Here is a 20,778-nt window from a genome sequence, read left to right as displayed (position 1 = left end):
AGGACAACAGTATAGAAAACAAAGCAGAAGGAGGCAGATCTCACCGCCAAGATCTATCTGTTCTGCAGAATGCTGCTTTATTTATTTACAATTTCTACAACATTATACAGGGGAAGAAAGAGACCTGCTCTTGTTGGCGGCATCAGTACAGATAGCCACAGGAAAGACTTTTTACTTAGCTAGCAACAACAATTTTTTTTCTTTGCTAGCACTTCCTTTCAATCCATTCTGAGCAAATAATTAAGCAGTTAACACACAAAACACTACAGTGGAACTGAGCTCGGATTCAACGAGATGAGGTAGATTCCCCATTTTTTTTCTTCTTTAAAATCAATCAAAATAACCCGGATTCAACGAGCACTTAAATCAGCAGGCTCAGATTCAACGAGGTCGCTTCCAGGGTGAACAGCCCCTGCAGATGTGGCTTCACTCATTTTTCTCCGAGAACAAACTTTATATATTCCTGGAAACCATCCATTGCACCTGCATCGTGAACCATTATTCACTTAGCCAATGGCATGCGACCAGTTGCGGTCTTTTTTTCATACCAACACATGCGTTGTTGGCACGTGCACGTGTCTACTCTGGCATGTGTCGGGGTCGGATGGGCGGCCTTGCACACGTGTGGCTGTGTGTGCGTGTCGGGGAGGGGCACTAGCGGTCCTGGCGTTGAACATCACAGATACAAATGCGTCAGTCTTTTTTTCCTCGGCAACTGATCATTATTACAATGACAAGCTAGTCTTGACGTAGATCTATGTGATGAATTGTGCGCAGATCTATGGAATCAAAAGTTGCCGTATGCTAGGCTCTACACAGCAACACAACGTTTTGGTAAACAATCGAGAGGACACATGCGTGTGCGTTTGAACGAATCAGCCTTTTTTTAAAACAGCTCATAAAATGCAGGCATTTCAGGCACTACTTGTGACTTCTCTTTATACATGACTTGCTCAGTGCCTGTAATTATCTACAAAAAACCTCGTGTTTGCTATAACGAACACTCAGACTCAACGAGATTTTAGGTCAGGCCCAGCGACCTCGTTAAATCTGAGTTCCACTGTATCTTTTTTTCTTTCTAAAAATTGTGATAATAGATTTTGGGATGGTCACAGCACTTCAAATTCAAATAGAAAATTCACCCACATAATAAAGATAATACTGACTCAGCCCGTTATAAAGAAACAAAGGAAATATATTGTTCATTCTGAAAAGGCTAAGAGAATGGGAAAGGATTAATGGAATTAAGAAGAATTCACTCATTTTCTGTTAGAAGAAATAAAGTTCAGGTTTTCAGACAAAATCAAGTTAGGAAATGTACAGTTGTACTTAATTTTTGTCTTTATTTAGACGATATTTTGTCTGAACAGCCATTATCTCAAAATGTACAGTGTTTCTCATGGGGAAAGAGTGTGAGGTGAGCAGACACCATACAAAACTATTTCATCCTAAATTGCAGTCAGTTCTCCTCAAAGATACTCCCTAGCTGTATACTATGGTGGTTGAATGAAATTTCAAAAACAGATGGGGTAAAATGACAATAATCTTGATCATGAAAAGACATTGTCATAAATCCCAAGGGCTTAGTTTTCTTGAGAAATGTATTTATTATCTTTGAGTGTCCTGCTATTGCTTCAGTGCATACACCTTTTTCAGGCTGTTTACAACTTGTCCCTCACGGGGCTCTGATCGGTGACACCGGCTCCCCCCCCCCCATGACGCCGATCGGCGATAGTGTAATATAGTAATATAAACGTAGTAGGCATGTACTCTTTTTAGACATACCCACATGTTAAAGTCATAGCTTCCTTCGAGAGCAGTTTGTGTGACCTTTGAGCATGGAAACCATGTACTTCCTCAACTAGTAATTCTCAGAGTTAATTTTTCTCCATATTTACAATTGCCATACAAAACAAAAGTTTTACACCAATTAAAAATCAGTTTGTAGGCCTAGCTGAATAAAAACACAACAGAAAACTGATAAAAAGTGAAAATGGAAAGGGTCTGCTTTGAATAGTTACCCGACAAAGAATATTCTAAAAACAACCTTGAATTGCTGGCAGCCAGGGTTAAATTGAGAATTCACCCCCTGGCAGTCAGTGAGTTAACATAAAGAGGACAATAAAATACTGTAAAAGAAATGAGAGGTCAGTGACGCTCCCTTTGTCCTGGATTCCAAAAACTTTTGGAAAAAGGGCACCTAATGCTCTTGTTTATGAAACGTAGCTCCTTCGTACATCATGGTCGCCTTCCAGGCAAAGTTTGGGGTTGAGATCTCGTAGTTTGGCAAGATTTCTCAAGGATGAACATCCAAATACATGAATTAGCTTCAGTCTGCAAGAAAAAAATAACAAATAAATGGGGATTAAAAAAGAAACATTTCAACTTCATCAAAGAGGGAATTAAAAAACAAAAACATTTAAGGCACATTTCAACTACATCAATTTCCTACTTCACCAAAGGGGGAACCTTTAAAACAACAGAAGGACAAATTTTATACTCTTCAAAATAAAGAAATACATAACATCATCACGCGGACAAACAGAGAGGGAGTTGTACACAGGTCAAGAGAACACCTCACACATACTGCTGAATAAAAAAAAAATCAAGTCTCGCAATTCATGATTACAAGAACCACGGGTCTAGATTATGCACTTCTTTTTTATATATTTTTTTTTAAGAATACAGTTTTTAGTTTTAGAAAAAGTTTTACGACAGTTGCAATACAAATAGGTTATATAAACACAGAAAATTAGAGGCGTTATAAGAGAGTAATATACAAAGAAAAGAAAGAGGAGCGATAAAGACAATAAATGTTTGATAGGAAATAAGGAGCAAACCACACCAGAGCTCCTGCCAATCACCAACAAGGAGAAATTTTAAAGCATGAATATTTTATAAGCCTGTGCACGTTTAGGCTTGTTCTTATGTTAAAACGGCCTTGTTGTTTCGAAGGCCTGTCTGACTAAAATACAGGCTTGATCATACTAGCATCTGCAGTCTTGTGGACAGGCTACTGGACTCATAAATGGAAGGTTGCGGGTTCAGGGATTCGAAGCTCAGGCCCGATGTTATGTCCTGAGGAAAGGCGCTTTTCAAAAATGTTTTTCCCTCACTTCACCCAAATTCAAATGGACCACAGACAGCCACAGATATTGTCAGTACATTAGTGTCTTAGCACTTGTAAAATGACAGCTTGCACTGCATGTTTCCCAGGAAGCCGAGATTGCTTCATAACACTATCAGGTCTGCTGGGTTAATAATCCATATTGTAAAGTGCATAGAGCTTGCTGTTGATAGTAAATTTGTGCCATACAAAAATTTCTATTATTATTATAGTTATTAATATTTATATAAATATTATTGTAATTATTATTATTTCTATTACTATCATTATGATCATACCTGGGGCACTGTTTAATAAGGCTGGTCAAGCTTGCCTCTGTGACCGAGCTCAGGAAGCTCAGCTTCACTGTCTCCAGCCATCGACTGCAGCTGTTGCTGGCCAGTTGGTACATACTGTCGACAACACACAGAGAGACGTTTGCATTGAAATAAACATTGCAGACACGGACACAATTATCACTATACTGTTCTTAGTGACAGAAAGATATCTTGTTAAAAAAATAAAATTTAAAAATTAACAATAATGAAAATAGCAACAACAACAATAATACCAGTATTACCTGTATAATAACATAGCAACAACAACAACAACAGCAATAATAATAATAATAATACTAATAATAATAATAATAATTATAATAATAATTATTATTATTATCGTTATAATCATTATAATCATTGTCATTAATAATAATAATAACTATAATAAATATTATTATTATCATTATTGTTCTAATGAAACAAAACAATACAAAATAACTGTAAATATAAAGATAATCATGATAAGAGCGCCATGACTAGCTATCCAGCACACATGCATCAAGAGAAAGAGTCACACTCATAAGATAAATACCCAAGTCATTTTTAGCCGTTTTGAGAAAACGAGAAAAAGAACTGTTTCTTTCCAACAACTGATTCCACAAAATGCTTGAAATTTGGTACACTCATATCGGAGAAACAGGCATTTTCTCAATGTGATTTTAACGATGATAGGTATTGGAGTAATATATTGCTCAGGAGCTTAGGCAGAGGGGCATGGTGGCATCAGGAGATCAGGACTCAAACCAAAGGGTTAATCATTTGTGTCACAACGTGGTGGAATCAGGCTCTTGTCAGTTTTTAGGATATAAAGTTATTAATATCAAATGAAAGCGTGTTCATTTGTTTTGCATTTGACGAAAAAAATACCAATCTACAGACCAACATAAGGTAAGGACCACCTTGACAGACAGCCCTGTTTTTTTTTTAATAAAAAAAAAAAGCTCTGAAAGTGTTAATGGGTTACCAGTGCGCACAGCAAAGCTTCCTAAAGGGGCAAAACCACATGCAGCACAGAAATCCTCGGGGAATTTTAGCCAAACTTGCTGTGCCACATCATGGACATCCCCTCAGTTAAAATTTCCGGTGCACATCATGAACGCATGTATGGTCTCGAACTGTGCTCACTTTGGTTGCCATATAAGCCGTCGTTTGCACAAAATCCAGTATCGTCCCAACATGCCACAAAGAAGAAAGCTGAGAGATTTTGATCGTGCCAGAGTTATGGCATGGCTGCAGGATGAAGTAGGAGCCCGAGAAGTTACCAGAAGGCTTGCAGTGTCACACTCTGTCATTGTCAGCCTGAGGCAGCGTCATCAAGCCACTGGATCAGTCCAAGAATGCCAACGTGACAGTCGACCCAAGAAGATCACTCAGAGTGTTTTCAAGTGGTCCTTAACTTATGTTGAAGTCTGTATCTTGAATAGAAGTCCGAGATATTTGCGATTGAAGGTGGTACGGTGACAAATGGTGGCCACAGTTTAGTGACTTTCAATTTATCTTGAGCGTGCCTGGAAACTGAAAATGTACATTTTTTTGTCTTATATGAACGTTTTTTGGTAACCTCCAAACAGAAATACATTTCTAAATGGACATTAAAGGTGTTAAGGTGAAAAAAAGAAAATTAAAAAAAAAATTCCCAGTGCCTAAAAAGATGCCGTTTTCTTTGATTTTATTGTTTTGACGAGTGCCTGATTACACCACGCTGCCTCACATTTGACATTTAGAATTTGGGAAGAAAGAAAAGAAAATACTCCCCCCCCTCCCACAACAGATGAACGTCAAATCACCTGCTGCCAGTGCAGCGAGTGGAGCCAATGTCCAAAGTGGTCAAGCGGTCACAGTTTTTAGCCAGGGTAACGATTCCCTGGTCGCTGATGTTGTCACAGCCACACACATCCAGACACCTGAAACACAATGATGCCAAACACAGTTAATATGTTAACAAGGAACTATTGTCTCATTTCCCATTATCCAAGACACTATCCAAAATGTTATCCTTGCCAAACACAAATATAAACTACACTTTGTAGGGTCTTTTTGTTTGTTTTATTTTTAGTAAGCCTTTTTTATGGCATTCGCAACACAAGTCACATAGGTGACGAAGATTAGAGTAACAAACACAAAAAAGAAGGAGGGATAAGGACGGTAGATGTTTGATGGGAAAGAATGAGCAAACCACACAGGAGCACCTGCCAATCACCCATGAGGTGTTTTTGTTGTGAAAAAGTTGGATGCTCCACTAAACAAAGGACGTCTCTGAGATAAACTTTCAAACTCCTTATCAGTTGACTGGTGAAGAAGAGTAATCATGCTAAAGCTTGCTGATGATGCAGAAATATCAAATTAAACACAATTCAGGTAATTCTGAAGATGTATATTTCATGTTAAACTAACAAAATCATTGGGTTTTTTTCATTGAAGAAAGATGTAATTAACATCACCTTTTCGAAAAGATTCTTTTTTTAGTACAAGGAGAAAAAGAGGATTTCCATCTCCCAAAAGGCTCCAAACTTGTTAAAAGAGCAGTATAGGGCAAAAGAACCCTTGCCTACACTTACATGAGGGTATTCTTGAGGTAGGTGGCAATTTCAGTCACAGCAATATCAGAAATCTGCTGACAGTTTGCCAGAACCAGGGTGTGGATGCGGGGGCAGTTTCGGACGACCTTACGAATACAGTCATTCCGAAGCTGAAATAAGGAACAGTTTGATGAAAACAGAAGTGCATCAACATTATTATAAATGATAGGAAAAGAGTGAAAAAGACAGACATAATTAACAAAGGAATAGTACACACCTAGCAGACACGAACAGAGGGAATACATTTTTAGGTCCGCAGATTTTTCTCATTCATGTAATTTCTTTGTCTCGTTTCTGAAATGCAAACAGTGAACTTCGCACATAACAAAAAGATATCCTCATACCCCTGATTTCACTATGTGAGTGCTAAACAGTAGTAACTCCTTATCACCAGCAAGCCACACGCGCAGTCCACTCTAAATTCAAACATTTTAAAATTATCTGTGAGGTGATTGGGTTTTACCTTTGACAAATATTTTATGTTCCCCGCCTTGAAATTATTCAGGAGGTCGCTGCTTTGGTTAGATAGAGGTGTTACGGCTCTAGCAACTCTTACTCTTAAGTGTCCAAGAAGGGTTGCTAGAGAGCAACAAACATAAAAAAGGTGGGTAGCAAAGGACGACAGTAAATGGTAATAGAAATAGCAAATCCCACCAGCAAGCTCACAAACTGTCGGTGGTTGATGCTTCGATCCTGCACTTCAATTTCAATCATTACAAAACTTTAGGTTTCTATTCACTTCGAAAAGCGAAAATACAATATAATCCAGCAGATACAAAAACACCAAGAAAGCTCTTTTCAACTTGGAGCCAATATCACACTAAAAAAAAATTAACCGAGAAACTTATTTTGTTGTTCTCATTTCTACTTACGTTCTTACATCCCCTCAAGTCCAGCTCTTCAATGCGGGCTAGATGAGTGGACAATGTGATCATCATGGAATCAGTCAGCTGCAGAATGAAAAAAGAAGGTGAAGATTTTCTTTTGTTAGTTTGAGTATAAAGAGAGGCAATTTGACACAATGGTCACCTGGTGCTGGGAAAAAGTAAAACAGAGATACAGAAACAACAGAGGGAAAGTAAAGAAGCAGAACCTACCAGTGGTGACCTCCAAGCATCCATAAACATTAAGTAAATAGCCCCCACAGCACACACAGATAAATTTATATCACTTTCCAAATTGTCTTGGGCTTGATTTTTTTACGGAAGGTGCTTAAACAAATGTCATAATCATTGTCAGAATCGCTTTCATAGTCTTTTACAATATGGTTTTCTTATTTAGAAAATCTGGGTGCTTTTTTCATTGTATGCTGTGAAATTTATATTTTAATATAGAAATGGTGCCTCACTTCACCCACATGGGAGTGGGTTCCCCGACTATAGATAGCAAAAGGTCTTCAAAACTCGTTTGTGTTGAAGCACTTACTCAGCTGCTTGCACTGTCTGCTTCCCACAAAGCCAAGAATGTTAAAGTTTTCTAGGGTTTGCTGGGGTAATAATATAGGGAAGAGCACATAGAGCTTGCTGCAGAGCATGGATATGTGCTTTACAAATGCCATTATGATTATCATTATCATTACTATTGTTATTATTATAACAGTCGACCCTGCAATGACGGCCACCTCTATAAGACGGCCACCTGTACAAACGGCCATTTTCAATGTCCTCCCTTGCATTTTTTCGATATAATTTCAGTGTGTAAAATGGGCACCTGTTCAACGCGGTCGCGGTCGCAGCCACAGCCACCATATGTTAACGCAAAATCCCTATTATACCAAACAATAACACTTGTCTTAGACTGCCACCTTAGAGACTCCATTACGTTTTGTCTTAAATTATGCATTGGCCCTTAGTGTCATGGGTGAGCTGTCATAATCCAATCAACTGTCGTTGTTGCTAGGTAGTCCCCTCCAACCGATCATGTTGCAATGACCCCTCCCACTGTTGACCAATAGGTAACAAATTTTCAGCTACTAGTGAGGTAAGCATGTGATCCCTCATAACCCATAAACCCCTCCCAGAACTCATACACAAATTGTAATTGAGATGAACGGTCACTGTTTACCTAGTCTGTAACAAAGTAACAATCTACGTCAACATGAACTGGCGACAGAAAATTCGCTCGTTCTCCGAGAGGTGGCACTCGTCTGGCACATTTCGTTCTATTGTCACCCTTGCACAAAATTGGCAACAATATATAAAAGCAAACAAAAAACAAACCAACAACAACAAGAACGCGGTTACCTTGGGTTGGGACCTCAGATGGGAATAGTTTGTTTTCTTCATCTTGATAAGTCCTGCCTAAGACGGCCACTTGTCTTATATATGGCCACTTTTCCCCTTGACAATGGGTGGCCGTCTTACACAGGTTCGAATGTATCATTATCTTTATTATTATTATTATTATTGTTATTATTATTATTATTATTATTATTACCCACCTTGTTACAGCTCCCCAGACAAAGTCTCTTGAGAGCGGTGCAGTGTTCTCCTATGCTGCGCATTGCCGACGCCGTCAGGGAAAAACAGGCATACAGCTCCAGGGTGTGAAGGCTGGGTGGTGAAACAGGCAAAATGATTGAATTAGTTTTAGTAAAAGTTTTACCACACTTGCAACACAATTCGGTTATATAAGTGCCAAAAATTAGTAGTGTTACAAGAGAGTAACATACACAAAAAAGGAGGAGAGATAAGGACGATAGATGTTTGATACGAAAGCAGAAGCAAACCAAACCAGAGCACTCACCAATCACCCACGGAAATAACTGAGATTTGGTTTCGCTTTAAAAAGAGTTTTATGGTGCTTGCAACACAAATAGGTAATATAAGTGCCAAAAATTAGAGGTGTTACTAGAGGGTAACAAACACAGAAAAGGAGGAGAGATAATGACGATAGACGCTTGATAGGGAAGATGGAACAAACACACCAGAGCACCCGCCAACCACCCACGGAAATGACTGAGGTTAAGTTTAGCTTTAACGTACTTGCAACACAAATAGGTAACACAAGTGCTGAAGATAAGAGGTGCTACTAGAGAGTAACAAGCACGGAAAAGGAGGAGAGACAAGGTTGATAGATGCTGGATAGGAAAGACGGAGCAAACCACACTAGAGTACCCGCAAACCACCATGCCTACAATTCTAACTGAAAAAAACCTCTATGGATAACTACAACTTTAGTTCATTTTAACAGGAGAGACAAGGATTCCTTTGCCAGAGGATCTACTTGCTCACTTCCTTGGATGCCAACATGACTGGGTAGCCATGCAAACACAATGCACTTTCCCTGTTAAGTTGAAGAGTGAATCCTGAACTGTAATTTGACTTATTTCAGAGTTTAAAAGAGTGAAACTGGTGAGTGAAGTGAGGCAAGAACAAGTAATCGGGCAGAATGAGAAGAGATAATTTGGGAGAACTTTCTACAGAAATCAATGCCAAGTCAATGGAAGTGGCTGCAGGATGCAGCCTCCTCAGTCAGTGTCCTCACCAAGCTGCCACTCACATACGTATGTGTGTGTTTGGAGAAAGGTCACAGTTGTAGAAAATTTTAGACGTTAAAATAAGGGCATATTCTTGAAGCAAATTCAAAGCTGAACACACTGATTTGCAACATTTTTCAAATATTTTGTGTATATTTCAAGATATGCCACATTTTGTAACATACGGTGTAAAAACAAAGTTTGGAGAAAGCCCAGTATCTTGTACATTAATTCTATTATTTTTTTTATAGTAAAGTGTTTTACTCCGCTCGCAACTGCATAAGGTCGTATGAGAGCGCGGGACACACCTAATACTTTTACTTGGTAGGAAATATTGAATTTTGCCCAAGTGGCGGCCGAAGCCTACTCTTATCGATTTTAGACCACCAGGGGATCTTTAACAAGCGCAACTTGCACACGAGCTCTCCGAGATTTTTCGCCCTTGTCCGAGAAGGCTAGGTGTAGATCTTTCCCACCAGAAGATCAGGGGTGTGGCAGAAAGACAGCTGTAAGAAGGAGTCAAGGAGTAGCAGTAGAAAGGCTGCAGAAAGAGTCAGGAGCCCAGAGGAGGGGGCAAAGGAGGTGAGGGGGTGGGGGCAGAAAGTGGAAATGAAAGCAGACAACAGAACATTGTTAGAGAGCAGGAAAGGAGGTGAAAGGAGACAATTTTAGAGAAGAAAATTTTTTTCGGTCGCTACCCGGATTCGAACCCGGAACCTTTGAATGAGAGGCCAACACTTTAACCTCTAGGCCACGAGAGCCCCACACTAATTTTAACCGTTGATGAAGTACAACACGTTGCAAAAATAACATAAAAAGATTTAGACTTAAAATACTATAAAATAATTTCAACATGTTTATAAGAAATGGTTAAACGTGCATTTTAGGATGGAACTAAATTTTTTACCATGTACAATTTTTTGGGCCTTTTCTGGCTCAAAAATTGCTTTGCCGACAACTGGGACCTATCTCCAGGCACCCACGCACACATATATAGACAACCAAGACACAGGCATATACAAGCATCCATGCACAAAGACATACAGACATACTCAAACACAGTAATCCACACACAAAGATATTCAGACATACAGACAATGGCACACACAAGCATCAACACACAAACAAGAGTAGACAACCAATACACAGGCACACACAAGCATCCACACAAAAAAACATACAGACACACACTAAAGCAGACACAAACATATACAGGCACACATACACACAAATATACATACCTCTTGCCATGTTTTGTGAGCAAAGAGTTCAAGGCGGAATCAGACATTGATTGGAAGCCATTGACACACACACTCTCCAGCCTGATGAATAAAAAAAAGACAGTACAGTGGACTTTGGAGGTCCTGCCTCATAATAATAATAATAGATAGCATTTGTATAGCGCAAATCCCCACTCAACAAAAGGCTTTATGCGCTTCACAATCTATACTATTACCCCAGCAGACCTGAGAGCGTTCTGACACTACCTCAACTTCCTGGGAAGCATACAGAGAAAGCGGCCATTTATAGGCGCTAAAACGCTAACATTTTGCCCCCATGGGAGGCCAACTGGTGGCTGTAAGAACCTGTCCCTTTCCCCCACAGGACGCCCATCGATGACAGCGTGATAGAGTAAAAAAAGAAACATTGTAGTAATGATCCCCTTTTAGACATGTGCACTTGTTAAAGTTTTAATTTCCTTTCTGAATGGTTCGTGTGGCCTTTGAGGGCGAATATAAGTTTTTTTTTACAACAATTGGATGAAATTTTTTTGAAAAATGTCTAGTAGATCTGGCATGAGTGTTGCTTTACACTGACACCGTAATGAGAATTCGGGTGATGAATATGCTACACCTAATGTTTTCAGTTTTGATTCTAATTTCTTGTTTGCTAAACAAGCAATCATCACGTTCAATTTTCTCAATATGCTGATAATTTCATGTTTGGGGTGTTTTTTGACGAGATACAGGTATGGTACTGATGTACCCCATTTGCATCCTGGTACGTTCAGACAAAGGTTATGCGTTCTGCGGGCTGGGAGGGTGAAAGTGTTCAATAACTTTACAGCGTGGCAAGGGGCGTTAGACCCATACAGTTTCGCATATATAAAAAATTTTTTTCCCTTTCATTGTCTCACACAAGGCACAGCGGGATATGACGTTTTCATCACTACTCTGTTTCTGGTTTGCTCCAGATTTAATTGTGACAAACAAATGAAAATGAGGGAAAGTTGAAGACCAAACGCCTAGCCCATTGACAGGTAGGAAACATGTCCATCATTGTTGAGAGTACGCCAGACCAATTGCTGGTGTGTAAATTTGACACACTAAATACAGTTCTTAGTTATTTCTACTTCTCAACTTCTTTACAAACAATGAGAACTGTAAACCCATAACATGAGTGTCACAATCAAAATATTTAAAAAGTCACCCCCCCCCCCCAAACGACAAATCCTTCGGCATCCACACCCTACAGCACTAACCTCTCAGCACATTCTGACATGGCGGTGAAGGACTCTTCATTGACATTGCAGAAACTGGCATCGAGATGTGTCAGCCGCTGGCAGTAGTTGGCAGCAACATTCAGGACAGTAGCACCAACCAAACAGCCCTGGCTGCACCCACATATGTTCAGTTCCTATGAGGAGGAATAAAAAGTACTGTTTATTCTCCTGTTTGAGGTAAGGTAACACTCATAGCAGATATGATGACAGTCAGTAATTTGTTTAAGTAAGACTTTTATGGCACTTGCAACACAATAAGGATCATATAAGAGAAGAAGATTAGAGATGTTTTAAGAGCTTAAAAAAAAAAAGGAGAGAGAGACAAGGATGATAGATAAAAAAAAATAGCAGGAGCAAACCACACCAGGGCAGCTGGAAACCACCCACAAAATCAGTAAGAGCTCAAAAACATTCAGTTTGCATCTAGCAGAACAAAAGAAAATAATTTGATAGCAGAGTCGTTAGAGTAACAGAGAACCACAAGATTAAAACAACGGCCTCCAAGTACGGTAATCTGTTCACCTGCCGTTGCAGTGTCATAGCTACACAAATTAGTACAATGATTGTCATTTGACGGAATCATAAAGGAGGTCCACAAGATCTCTGGATATGATTTTAACAGAACTGATGAAATATATATCAGATCATAAAAGTATAAAAATATCTTTATAAACGACCCATTACACTCCCTTTCCACACAATTCGTAAGATCAAGCAGCCTCAGGTATGCGCAAATAAGAACAAACAAAGACACAGAAGAAGTTTCTTACCATCTGGAATAAAGCTGTTATCCAAATAATAAATGTGTATTGCTGTTCATTTTTTTATTACATAATATAATTTGAACTGTGATAAATTCCTGCAAGTGTTTCAAAGATGCATTTGATGTGATATGTGTATTATTGTCAGCTTATTTTTCTCTTCATATTTAATCTTTAAGAAAGTCATATATCATTTAAATTCTAAGTATATCTACATGTGGTTTTTACCCTTCCAGTATAGCCAAGAAAAATTTCCCACTGCGACAATAAAGTATTGTCTTATCTTTTCTTATATTTCAGAGTACACTATACTATGATGTCGACCAAACGTTTTCAAATAAAAGTTGGTAAAAGCGTCCTTGAGCCCTCCATTTGGACCTTGTTTGACCTCTTGACATCATGCGCAAAAGATGTTTTCAACTTCATTCAAGGAGGAAGAGGGGGGTTTGAAGTAAATTCACCTTTCAGTTTTTCTAAAGAGTAAGACTTGAAAGAGGCATCCTTCAATTGGTATCATGATGGGCTACTTAGTAGACGGCCCTGGTTCAAATTTTCAAAGGGGCATTCTGAACTCGGATTGTGTTGGGGATTTCTAAGACTCACCATCCACTTCGCTAGGTCATGTCAGAGATTGACCTTAAACTGGGAGGTCACACCTCATAAACAACCTTACAGTATTGTAAGGGGTGTCAAAACAATAGAAGGATTAATAAGAAGATTTTGCTTTGTTTTGATAAGAGTTATACCGCACTTGCAACGCAATTCAGTCACATCAAAGTTTGGCGGTGTTACAAAAGAGTAACAAACACAAATTCGAAGGTGAGATAACGACGACATATGGTTTTTTTGGTTTATTTATAGTAGAGGGTTTTACGGCGCTCGCAACTGCATAAGGTCTCTAGCTTCAACAGCACAAGGTCTGCTTCGACTATCAAGGCACCCCAGAAATAGCAGGTCACAAGAGTGTGACAAACATACAAAAGAAGTGAATCGACTATCAAGGCAAGAAAGAAAAAGCAGCAGTTCCCTGTTGTAGATCAGGCATACAAAAGAAGTAGAGGAAAATGACAATAAATGAATCAGCCCATTTACAATTCTACTGTGCTTGAACAAGAAGTGTCCCCCCCTTTGGGAATAGCCTAAAGACACTAGAGTCAGTGGCACTGCCGCGGGGGGTAGACGACAGATGTTTGATACGAAAGAAGGAGCAAACCATACCAGAGCACTCGCCAACCACCCAGTCAATAAGAAACATCCTCAAACATCAAAAGCAAAAGCAAAGCAAAAAAAAAGGTTAAAAAAAAAACATGAAAAAAAAGTGGAAAAAAAAACCCCTCCAAAAGAAGCCAAAACCAACCCAGCTCAGTCCAGCCCAGACAGAAGTGAGCACTCACCTTGAGCTTGCTGCGCGTGTTCTGGAAAAAGTTGTGCAGCCCGTTCAAGGTCACCTGACCTCCCTGGCACTTGACCATGGCAACAGAGACCGGGTTGTGGCGTGCAATGGTCGTCAGAGAGCTGTCAGTCAGGGGGAATCGCTGCTTCACCGTGATGTATCGCCCTGAGGAGGTGGGGAGGTTGCAGCAGGTCAGAAATGAGTTGAAGTTTAAGTGACAACGACTATTCAATCGAACTGACTCAAACGACCACCTGTCCAAGACAATCACCTGTATAAACAACCATCCCCCATCTCCCCACTTGCCCTTTTTTCTACATTATAATGACACTGTGACCCCCCAGGGCTATGCTGCTGACCGAAGTGTCTTTAGGCCATTCCCAAAGGGGGGACATTAATATGTTCTTATGCTCCGTAGAATTGGAAATGGGCTGATTCATCAATGTAATGCATCATAACTGTGCCTGAACTGCATATGGGGAACTGCTACTTTTTCTTTCCTAATCCTTACTATCGTCATTTTTCCTCTACTTCTTTTGTATGTTTGTCGCTCTCCAATGACCCACTATTTTCGGGGTGCCTTGATAGTTGAAGCAGACTTTGTGCTGTTAAAGCTAGAGAGGTGAGCAGAGTAAGCCTGATTCCCTGTATGGACTCCTCTGTTGACAACCACCCCTTGGCACTCATATGACCTAATGCAATTGCGAGTGCCATAAAAACTACTAAAACTAAAAAGACACTGTCCAAAAGGACCACCTGATTATGATGACTACTTTTCTCCTCTTGGACAGGTTTGCCTGTGTTTTTGCCAGGACTGAGTGAAAGAAAAACAAGTAGACACTCATGTAGTGATACGAACATACACAATAAACAGAAATTGGTTGTTGATAATCATAACAAAATTTGACCAAACCTCAGCAAAATCTTCCTATTTTTAAGTACACTATGTTTTTGATCATTCATTTCTACTCCTTTTAATGTATATTTATATACAAAAGTTAAATAGAAGCGGAATTATAGGGAAGTTTACGATGTAGAAGAACTGACAAATCTGACTGCGAACAAAGGTAGAATAGCCTTCTGTCTACTGAGAGTTTAAAGAATAGCAGACAAATTTTCTAAAAATACAAAACATTTTCAAAACGCGACTCACACAGACTTTCGTCGTTGGCCAGACAGTAGAAGTAGGAGGAAGCCATCATGAGACGACATAAGTCCCCCTGGGACAGGTACTTGAAGACGTAGTAGAACCAGATCTCATTCGGGAGACATTGCCACATTGACAGCTCACCTTTGTCGATGCGCGGGGTCTGGGGACCGTAGAGAGACTAAATTAGAACATTTGGCAAAAGAATACATTTCAGTGAGGAAAAAAGTAAGCTGGCCTTAGTCTGAACCTTCTGTCAACTATGCTTTCCAAGACATTGAGGGCATGTTTTCTTTGGGTTTTAAAAAGTTTTAGTAAGGTTTTACAGCGCTTGCAACCGCATAAGGTCATTTGAATGCCAAGGAGTGGATGTCAACAGAGAAGTCCAAACGGGGAAACAGGCTTACTCTGCTCACCTCTCTAGTCTCAACAGTACAAAGTCTGCTTCAACTATCAAGGAAAGAGCAGAAAGTATGAGCATGACAATAAATAAATCAGCCCATTTACAATTCTACTATGCCTAAGAACATGTTAATATCCCCCTTTCGGGAATGGCTCAAAGACACTTCAGTCAGTAGAACAGCCCTAGGGAGGGGGAATGTTTTTTTTTTTTGTTGGTCCCCCCCCCCCCCCAAAGTCAACAAAAGAAAACAAAAACCATTGGACGGAAAAAAGAAAATCAACTACAATTGAAAGAAAAATTCAAAACTAAAACAAACACACAAACAAACAAAACACAGGCAAAAACCCCCAACTCAGTTACAAATCCTACGAACGTTTAAGACACTGACAACAATTTGATGTTCAGAGAAGTCTTTACAAATTCCTAAGAAAAATGTTTTGAAGGAGGAGTAAAAATGTATCTGTAGACATCCAACAGTCAGGTTCAATGGCTTTTTGAGACATAATGAAACCATAGACCATAGTAATGGCATGATGCTATATGAGGCTATGGTCCTTATGAACACTGAGAGGTGGGGTGACACTTTCAATTCTAATATATACATCTTTGACTGGACTGAGCCAAATAGGTGGAGACCCTTGAAATATCCCCAAACAAATGAAGCTAAAAAAAACCCTATGGGTAGTTGGTGTGTGCTCTTTCATTCATGTCTGACATCTATTGTCCTTGTGTCTCCTAGTTGGTGTGTGCTCTTTCATTCATGTCTGACATCTATTGTCCTTATCTCTCCTCTCTATTTTGCATATGTGACACTCCAGTAACACCTCTAATCTTTATATGTGACACTCTAGTAACACCTCTAATCTTTTTAAGTAACTCTAGTAACACCTCTAATCTTTTAAAGTAACACTCAAGTAACACCTCTAATCTTTATATGTTACGCTCTAGTAATACCTCTCATCTTTATGTTACGCTCTAGTAATACCTCTAATCTTTACATGTTACACTCTAGTAACGCCTCTAATCTTTACATGTTACTCTCATCTAACACCTCTAATCTATGGCCCAATTGTGTCGCAAGTGCCGAAAAACTCTTTCAAAAACCAAAGAACACCGTGATGGGATACTTGAATCATGTTAATCGTCACCATCAAATGAGCTATCAGAACACCCATCTCGACAGGTGGAAAGCCAATTTGAGACAGAAAGACTGTTGGAAATACAACTTTGACAAGTTAATGCTTTAAGCTCTCCTCTTGGAAATTTACATATTGTTAGGTTCATTTTACTTCAATCCTTTACTTTTTTTTTCTTTTTGAAAGAGAAAACAACACATCCATATGACTCATACAACAGAGGAAGCCTGTTGCATTTTTGAGGCATTGTCGTAAAATCAGGGGCTTGTCAAAATAATGAAATCAAGGAAACCCTTACATTTCTAGCTGTTGGTCATTTCTTAATTTTCTTTTTTCTTAGCTCAACACCTTTTATGTCTATCTAAGAACTGTGTGGATTTTACTGAAAAAAAATTGATCAAGGGCAAAAAAAAATAATGTTCGCAGTTTTCAAGGACACTCAAGCTTTGAAAGTCACCAAACTTTGGCGGCCATTCTCTCCCTAATGTTACCTGTGAAACCAGGCGAACCCACCACCTTTAATCACAATTATTATCTCGACTTCTACTCAAGATAGATAGGTATTTTTTTCGCCAAAAGCAAGACAAACGAACAAGATTTAAATTAATACTAATCACGCCATAAGCCCACAAATTGACGAGCGCCTAATTCCACCGCATAATGACAATATATTAACAGATTTATAAATCTACTACACATTTTTCTTTGAAGAGAAACAAATACATCCAAATGACTCATAAAACAAGCATAGATGATTGTCAAGCAAATGTTCCTTTTGGTTGCTTAGTGTATACGTCTCCGTCCGCCATATGCCATTTATTTAAATACTGACAAATGACAGAGTCTTCCAAAGAGCAGTCCTCCAAAGAGCAGTCCATTTTAGTTTTCATATAAACCTCATACCATCCGACATGCGAAAACATTCAACCAGACAGCACACCTCACCCACCATTTCCTGAAACTTGTCATAAGCTGCTTTGGCAACAGCATGCAGCTTTTCTGTAAAAGAAAAATCCACACATATCTGAGCTCAGTAAAAAAAAGACAAAAACAACAAACAAACAAAAATGTTGGATCCCCAACTAGATGAGAACTTTATATCCAAAAAGAACTGAAATATATTATGATTAAAAGTGTACTTGTATGTGAAAGCATGTGTTGTGTATGCAAGTCAGGTGTATCTATGAGCCAAATAGGTCAACAACGATGTGACAAAAGAGTAACCACTTAGCTGCCAACTTTTTAAAACAAAAAAAACACCAGACTCTATCCCCACCGAGGGTCAAGACAAGTGGGCATTGGCCTAGCAATCCCTGTTCAAACCCTTTACACACACTGTTCTGCATTCAATAAATTCAAGCTATTCAAAGAAGACCTCTAGCAAAAGATCTCTCCGAATTACTTTGTTCTCATTAATCACAAATCCGTGTTTGAAAGTACATAATTTTCCGTCTGCATAAGGAAGTCTGAGAGGGAGCAATACTAAAAATGGGAGCATACTTATTTTCAGACACAAAAACGGTCTTCTGTACCCAGACCCTCAAAAACGTACCAAATACGTTTTGTACATACTGGTTGGCAGCTAGGTAAACCAAAACAAAAAACAGGCAGAAAATACTGCTACCAGTGAGGATTAAAAAAGGGTAAAATAGAACCCATGTGCCGTTTATTGTTTCCCCCTCAGGGGAGAACATCAGAGCTGCGCACTTTCGAGAAAAAACTATCAAAGTCGCGACCTATCAGAGTCGCGCACTTTTTTACGATATCGATACAATTAGATTGCTGGTTACCAAAACCAGTACCATCCAACAATTGAACTACCCTCAGCGTTTTTTTTACTGAACTATGGACCAGATATCAGTTAGATTTTGTATTGAGTGAATAAGCTTTTCTGGTATAAAAACATATCTACAGGACTGGGGCAATCTTTAAAATGTCATGCAGCATTTTCTTGCTCATTCAGGATAAAAATTGAAGTTATGAGACTTGTCCGTCTGTGAACATTTGCTCGGTACACATTCTCCCCTCTTTCTTGGCGGTGCCTTTCTGTTTGGTCTGTGTTTTTTAGTTTCAGAAAGTCGCTTAACATAGAGCAGAAAGACGAATACATTTGGATGGGGGCTGTACAGAGTAATTTTGTCAAGGGGTCCGTAACCACTGTATAAAATCGGCAATATAATGGTATCGATATCGTCAAAAAGTGCGCAGCTCCGACAGTTTCCTCCTCTCGGGTGATGACAAAAGTAGTGACACAGTCGGGCGTGGACAACTCAAACACTTTGGGGTTTGACAAATGCGTTCGACACATCTAAAAATTCAGGCAAACTGATAATGAAAAATTAAACAGTTATCAGTCAAGGAAGGGCAAATAGTACAAGCAATCATTGATTTTGAGTTTTCCATGTTCAGGTTATCTGTCCCCAACGGCACATCAACAGCTGGATGCAAGACAGACAAATTCCTACCTGATAATTACAAAGTGCTATCTGCTCAGTACTTAGTTTTAAGAAATTCGACATTAAAAACTTTGAGTTTCACAACATGTCAAGCTTTTCTGAACATAATTCTTCGAATATCTTGGTAATGACTCTGAACAATCTTACAATTTTTATAGAGTAGATAGAACATTTGGTATCTGACCTCATGGTCAAAGTAACTCAAAATGTCCAAAAATGTCAGATATACAACATTATAAATCAAAGCTAGCAAAATGCCATTCTGTATGTACGTTGGCATTTATCAAGCAATTAATACGCTGTTGCTGAAAAAAAACAAACTATTACAATCGAAATTGTCTAAGACAGCCACTCACTGTCGAGGGGAAAAGTGGCCATTTACAATTGGAGGCCATTTTATTCAGTGTCATTATAGTCTTTAAAAAAACGCATGGGTGAAAACGGGAAGTGGCCGTTTATACAGGTGACTGCAAGAGCAGGTTCGATTGCACACTTTAATTTGGAATTCCAGTAATAATTGATGGATATAGCGGAGAAAAATCAGGGGTTTTTTTTTCCTCCAGTAAAATTTGAAAACCAGAGTTATGACAGTGTCGCTGCTACCCTACAAAATGCCATTTTGTGCTTTGGCATGTATCACAGTTTTGCACCCAGCCATTAATACATTGTTTCTGACAAAATAAACCCACTTTGAATGTAAACAGTACCAGTGAATACAACTGAGTTACAATCAAAATACTGAGAGCGTATCTAGCTTAACACTATAAATGTTTATGATTACTCTTACTGTTCATTTATATTATGCATGTGATTGTGAGCCTGTTTATGAGTGCAAGCATATTATTGTATTATATTACGTTTATGTGCACAGATGTGAGTGGAAAAGAGATGATGTAAAAGAAAATGTGTGCATATGAGTGTGCACATGCAAGTACGTATGTATGTATGTGTGTGTGTGAGCGTACGTGTGTGAGCGTACGTGTGTTCGTGACACACACAAAAGCAATGTGCCAGGATCTGGACAATTAGGATGTATCATATCATATCCTCACCAGTTTGTTGCTCATCCGTCAACTCATTCAGCGGCAGACGATGAACCTCGGCACACATGACGCGAGGGGAGTCACCATCACTGCTCTTGTCCTGGGAGCTGGCCGTGACTGTCGAGGTCGCCGAGACCCCAGCCCCTGACCTTGCCCTTTGACCTGCATCGTTAGGATCACTGTTTCTGCAAGGACAAACAATCTTTGTTTTTAAGTTTGTTTTAGGTTGAAAAGAAGCACTTTGACACAGTAATGGTCATTTTGTGTAAGGAATGAGTAAGACAGAAAGACAGACAGACAGACAGACAGACAGACAGACAGACAGACAGACAGACAGACAGACAAACAGACAGACAGACAGACAGACAGACCAAAAAGAAGTAGGACCTAAAAGTGGAACCCTTCAAATGGACAGCCCTGTAAAAAAATTTC

General features: G+C 39.2%; 1 protein-coding gene across 2 annotated transcripts in view; it reads right to left on the bottom strand.

Annotated features, from left to right (window-relative positions):
• Nucleotides 1-1,075: 1,075 nt before the first annotated feature.
• LOC101862262 overlaps nucleotides 1,076-20,778 on the bottom strand; it is a 48,061-nt gene continuing 28,358 nt past the window's right edge. The window contains exons 7-18 of one of the 2 annotated variants that reach the window (XM_013081152.2): nucleotides 20,356-20,531; nucleotides 17,797-17,846; nucleotides 15,315-15,489; nucleotides 14,163-14,326; nucleotides 11,987-12,141; nucleotides 10,746-10,826; nucleotides 8,467-8,578; nucleotides 6,899-6,976; nucleotides 6,006-6,136; nucleotides 5,235-5,351; nucleotides 3,406-3,519; nucleotides 1,076-2,334 (exon numbers count right to left, since the gene is read on the bottom strand). In XM_013081152.2, the coding sequence (XP_012936606.1) occupies nucleotides 2,214-2,334; nucleotides 3,406-3,519; nucleotides 5,235-5,351; nucleotides 6,006-6,136; nucleotides 6,899-6,976; nucleotides 8,467-8,578; nucleotides 10,746-10,826; nucleotides 11,987-12,141; nucleotides 14,163-14,326; nucleotides 15,315-15,489; nucleotides 17,797-17,846; nucleotides 20,356-20,531 (1,474 nt within the window). In that variant the 3' untranslated portion in view covers nucleotides 1,076-2,213. The remainder of the gene's footprint in view (nucleotides 2,335-3,405; nucleotides 3,520-5,234; nucleotides 5,352-6,005; nucleotides 6,137-6,898; nucleotides 6,977-8,466; nucleotides 8,579-10,745; nucleotides 10,827-11,986; nucleotides 12,142-14,162; nucleotides 14,327-15,314; nucleotides 15,490-17,796; nucleotides 17,847-20,355; nucleotides 20,532-20,778) is intronic. The other variant, XM_005095963.3, reaches the window with a different exon arrangement.

The sequence above is a fragment of the Aplysia californica genome, unplaced genomic scaffold (assembly GCF_000002075.1).
Source record: "Aplysia californica isolate F4 #8 unplaced genomic scaffold, AplCal3.0 scaffold00118, whole genome shotgun sequence".
Taxonomy (NCBI): domain Eukaryota; kingdom Metazoa; phylum Mollusca; class Gastropoda; order Aplysiida; family Aplysiidae; genus Aplysia; species Aplysia californica.
The sequence above is the reverse complement of the archived record's forward strand: the minus strand, read 5'-3'. Positions and strand labels throughout refer to the sequence as shown.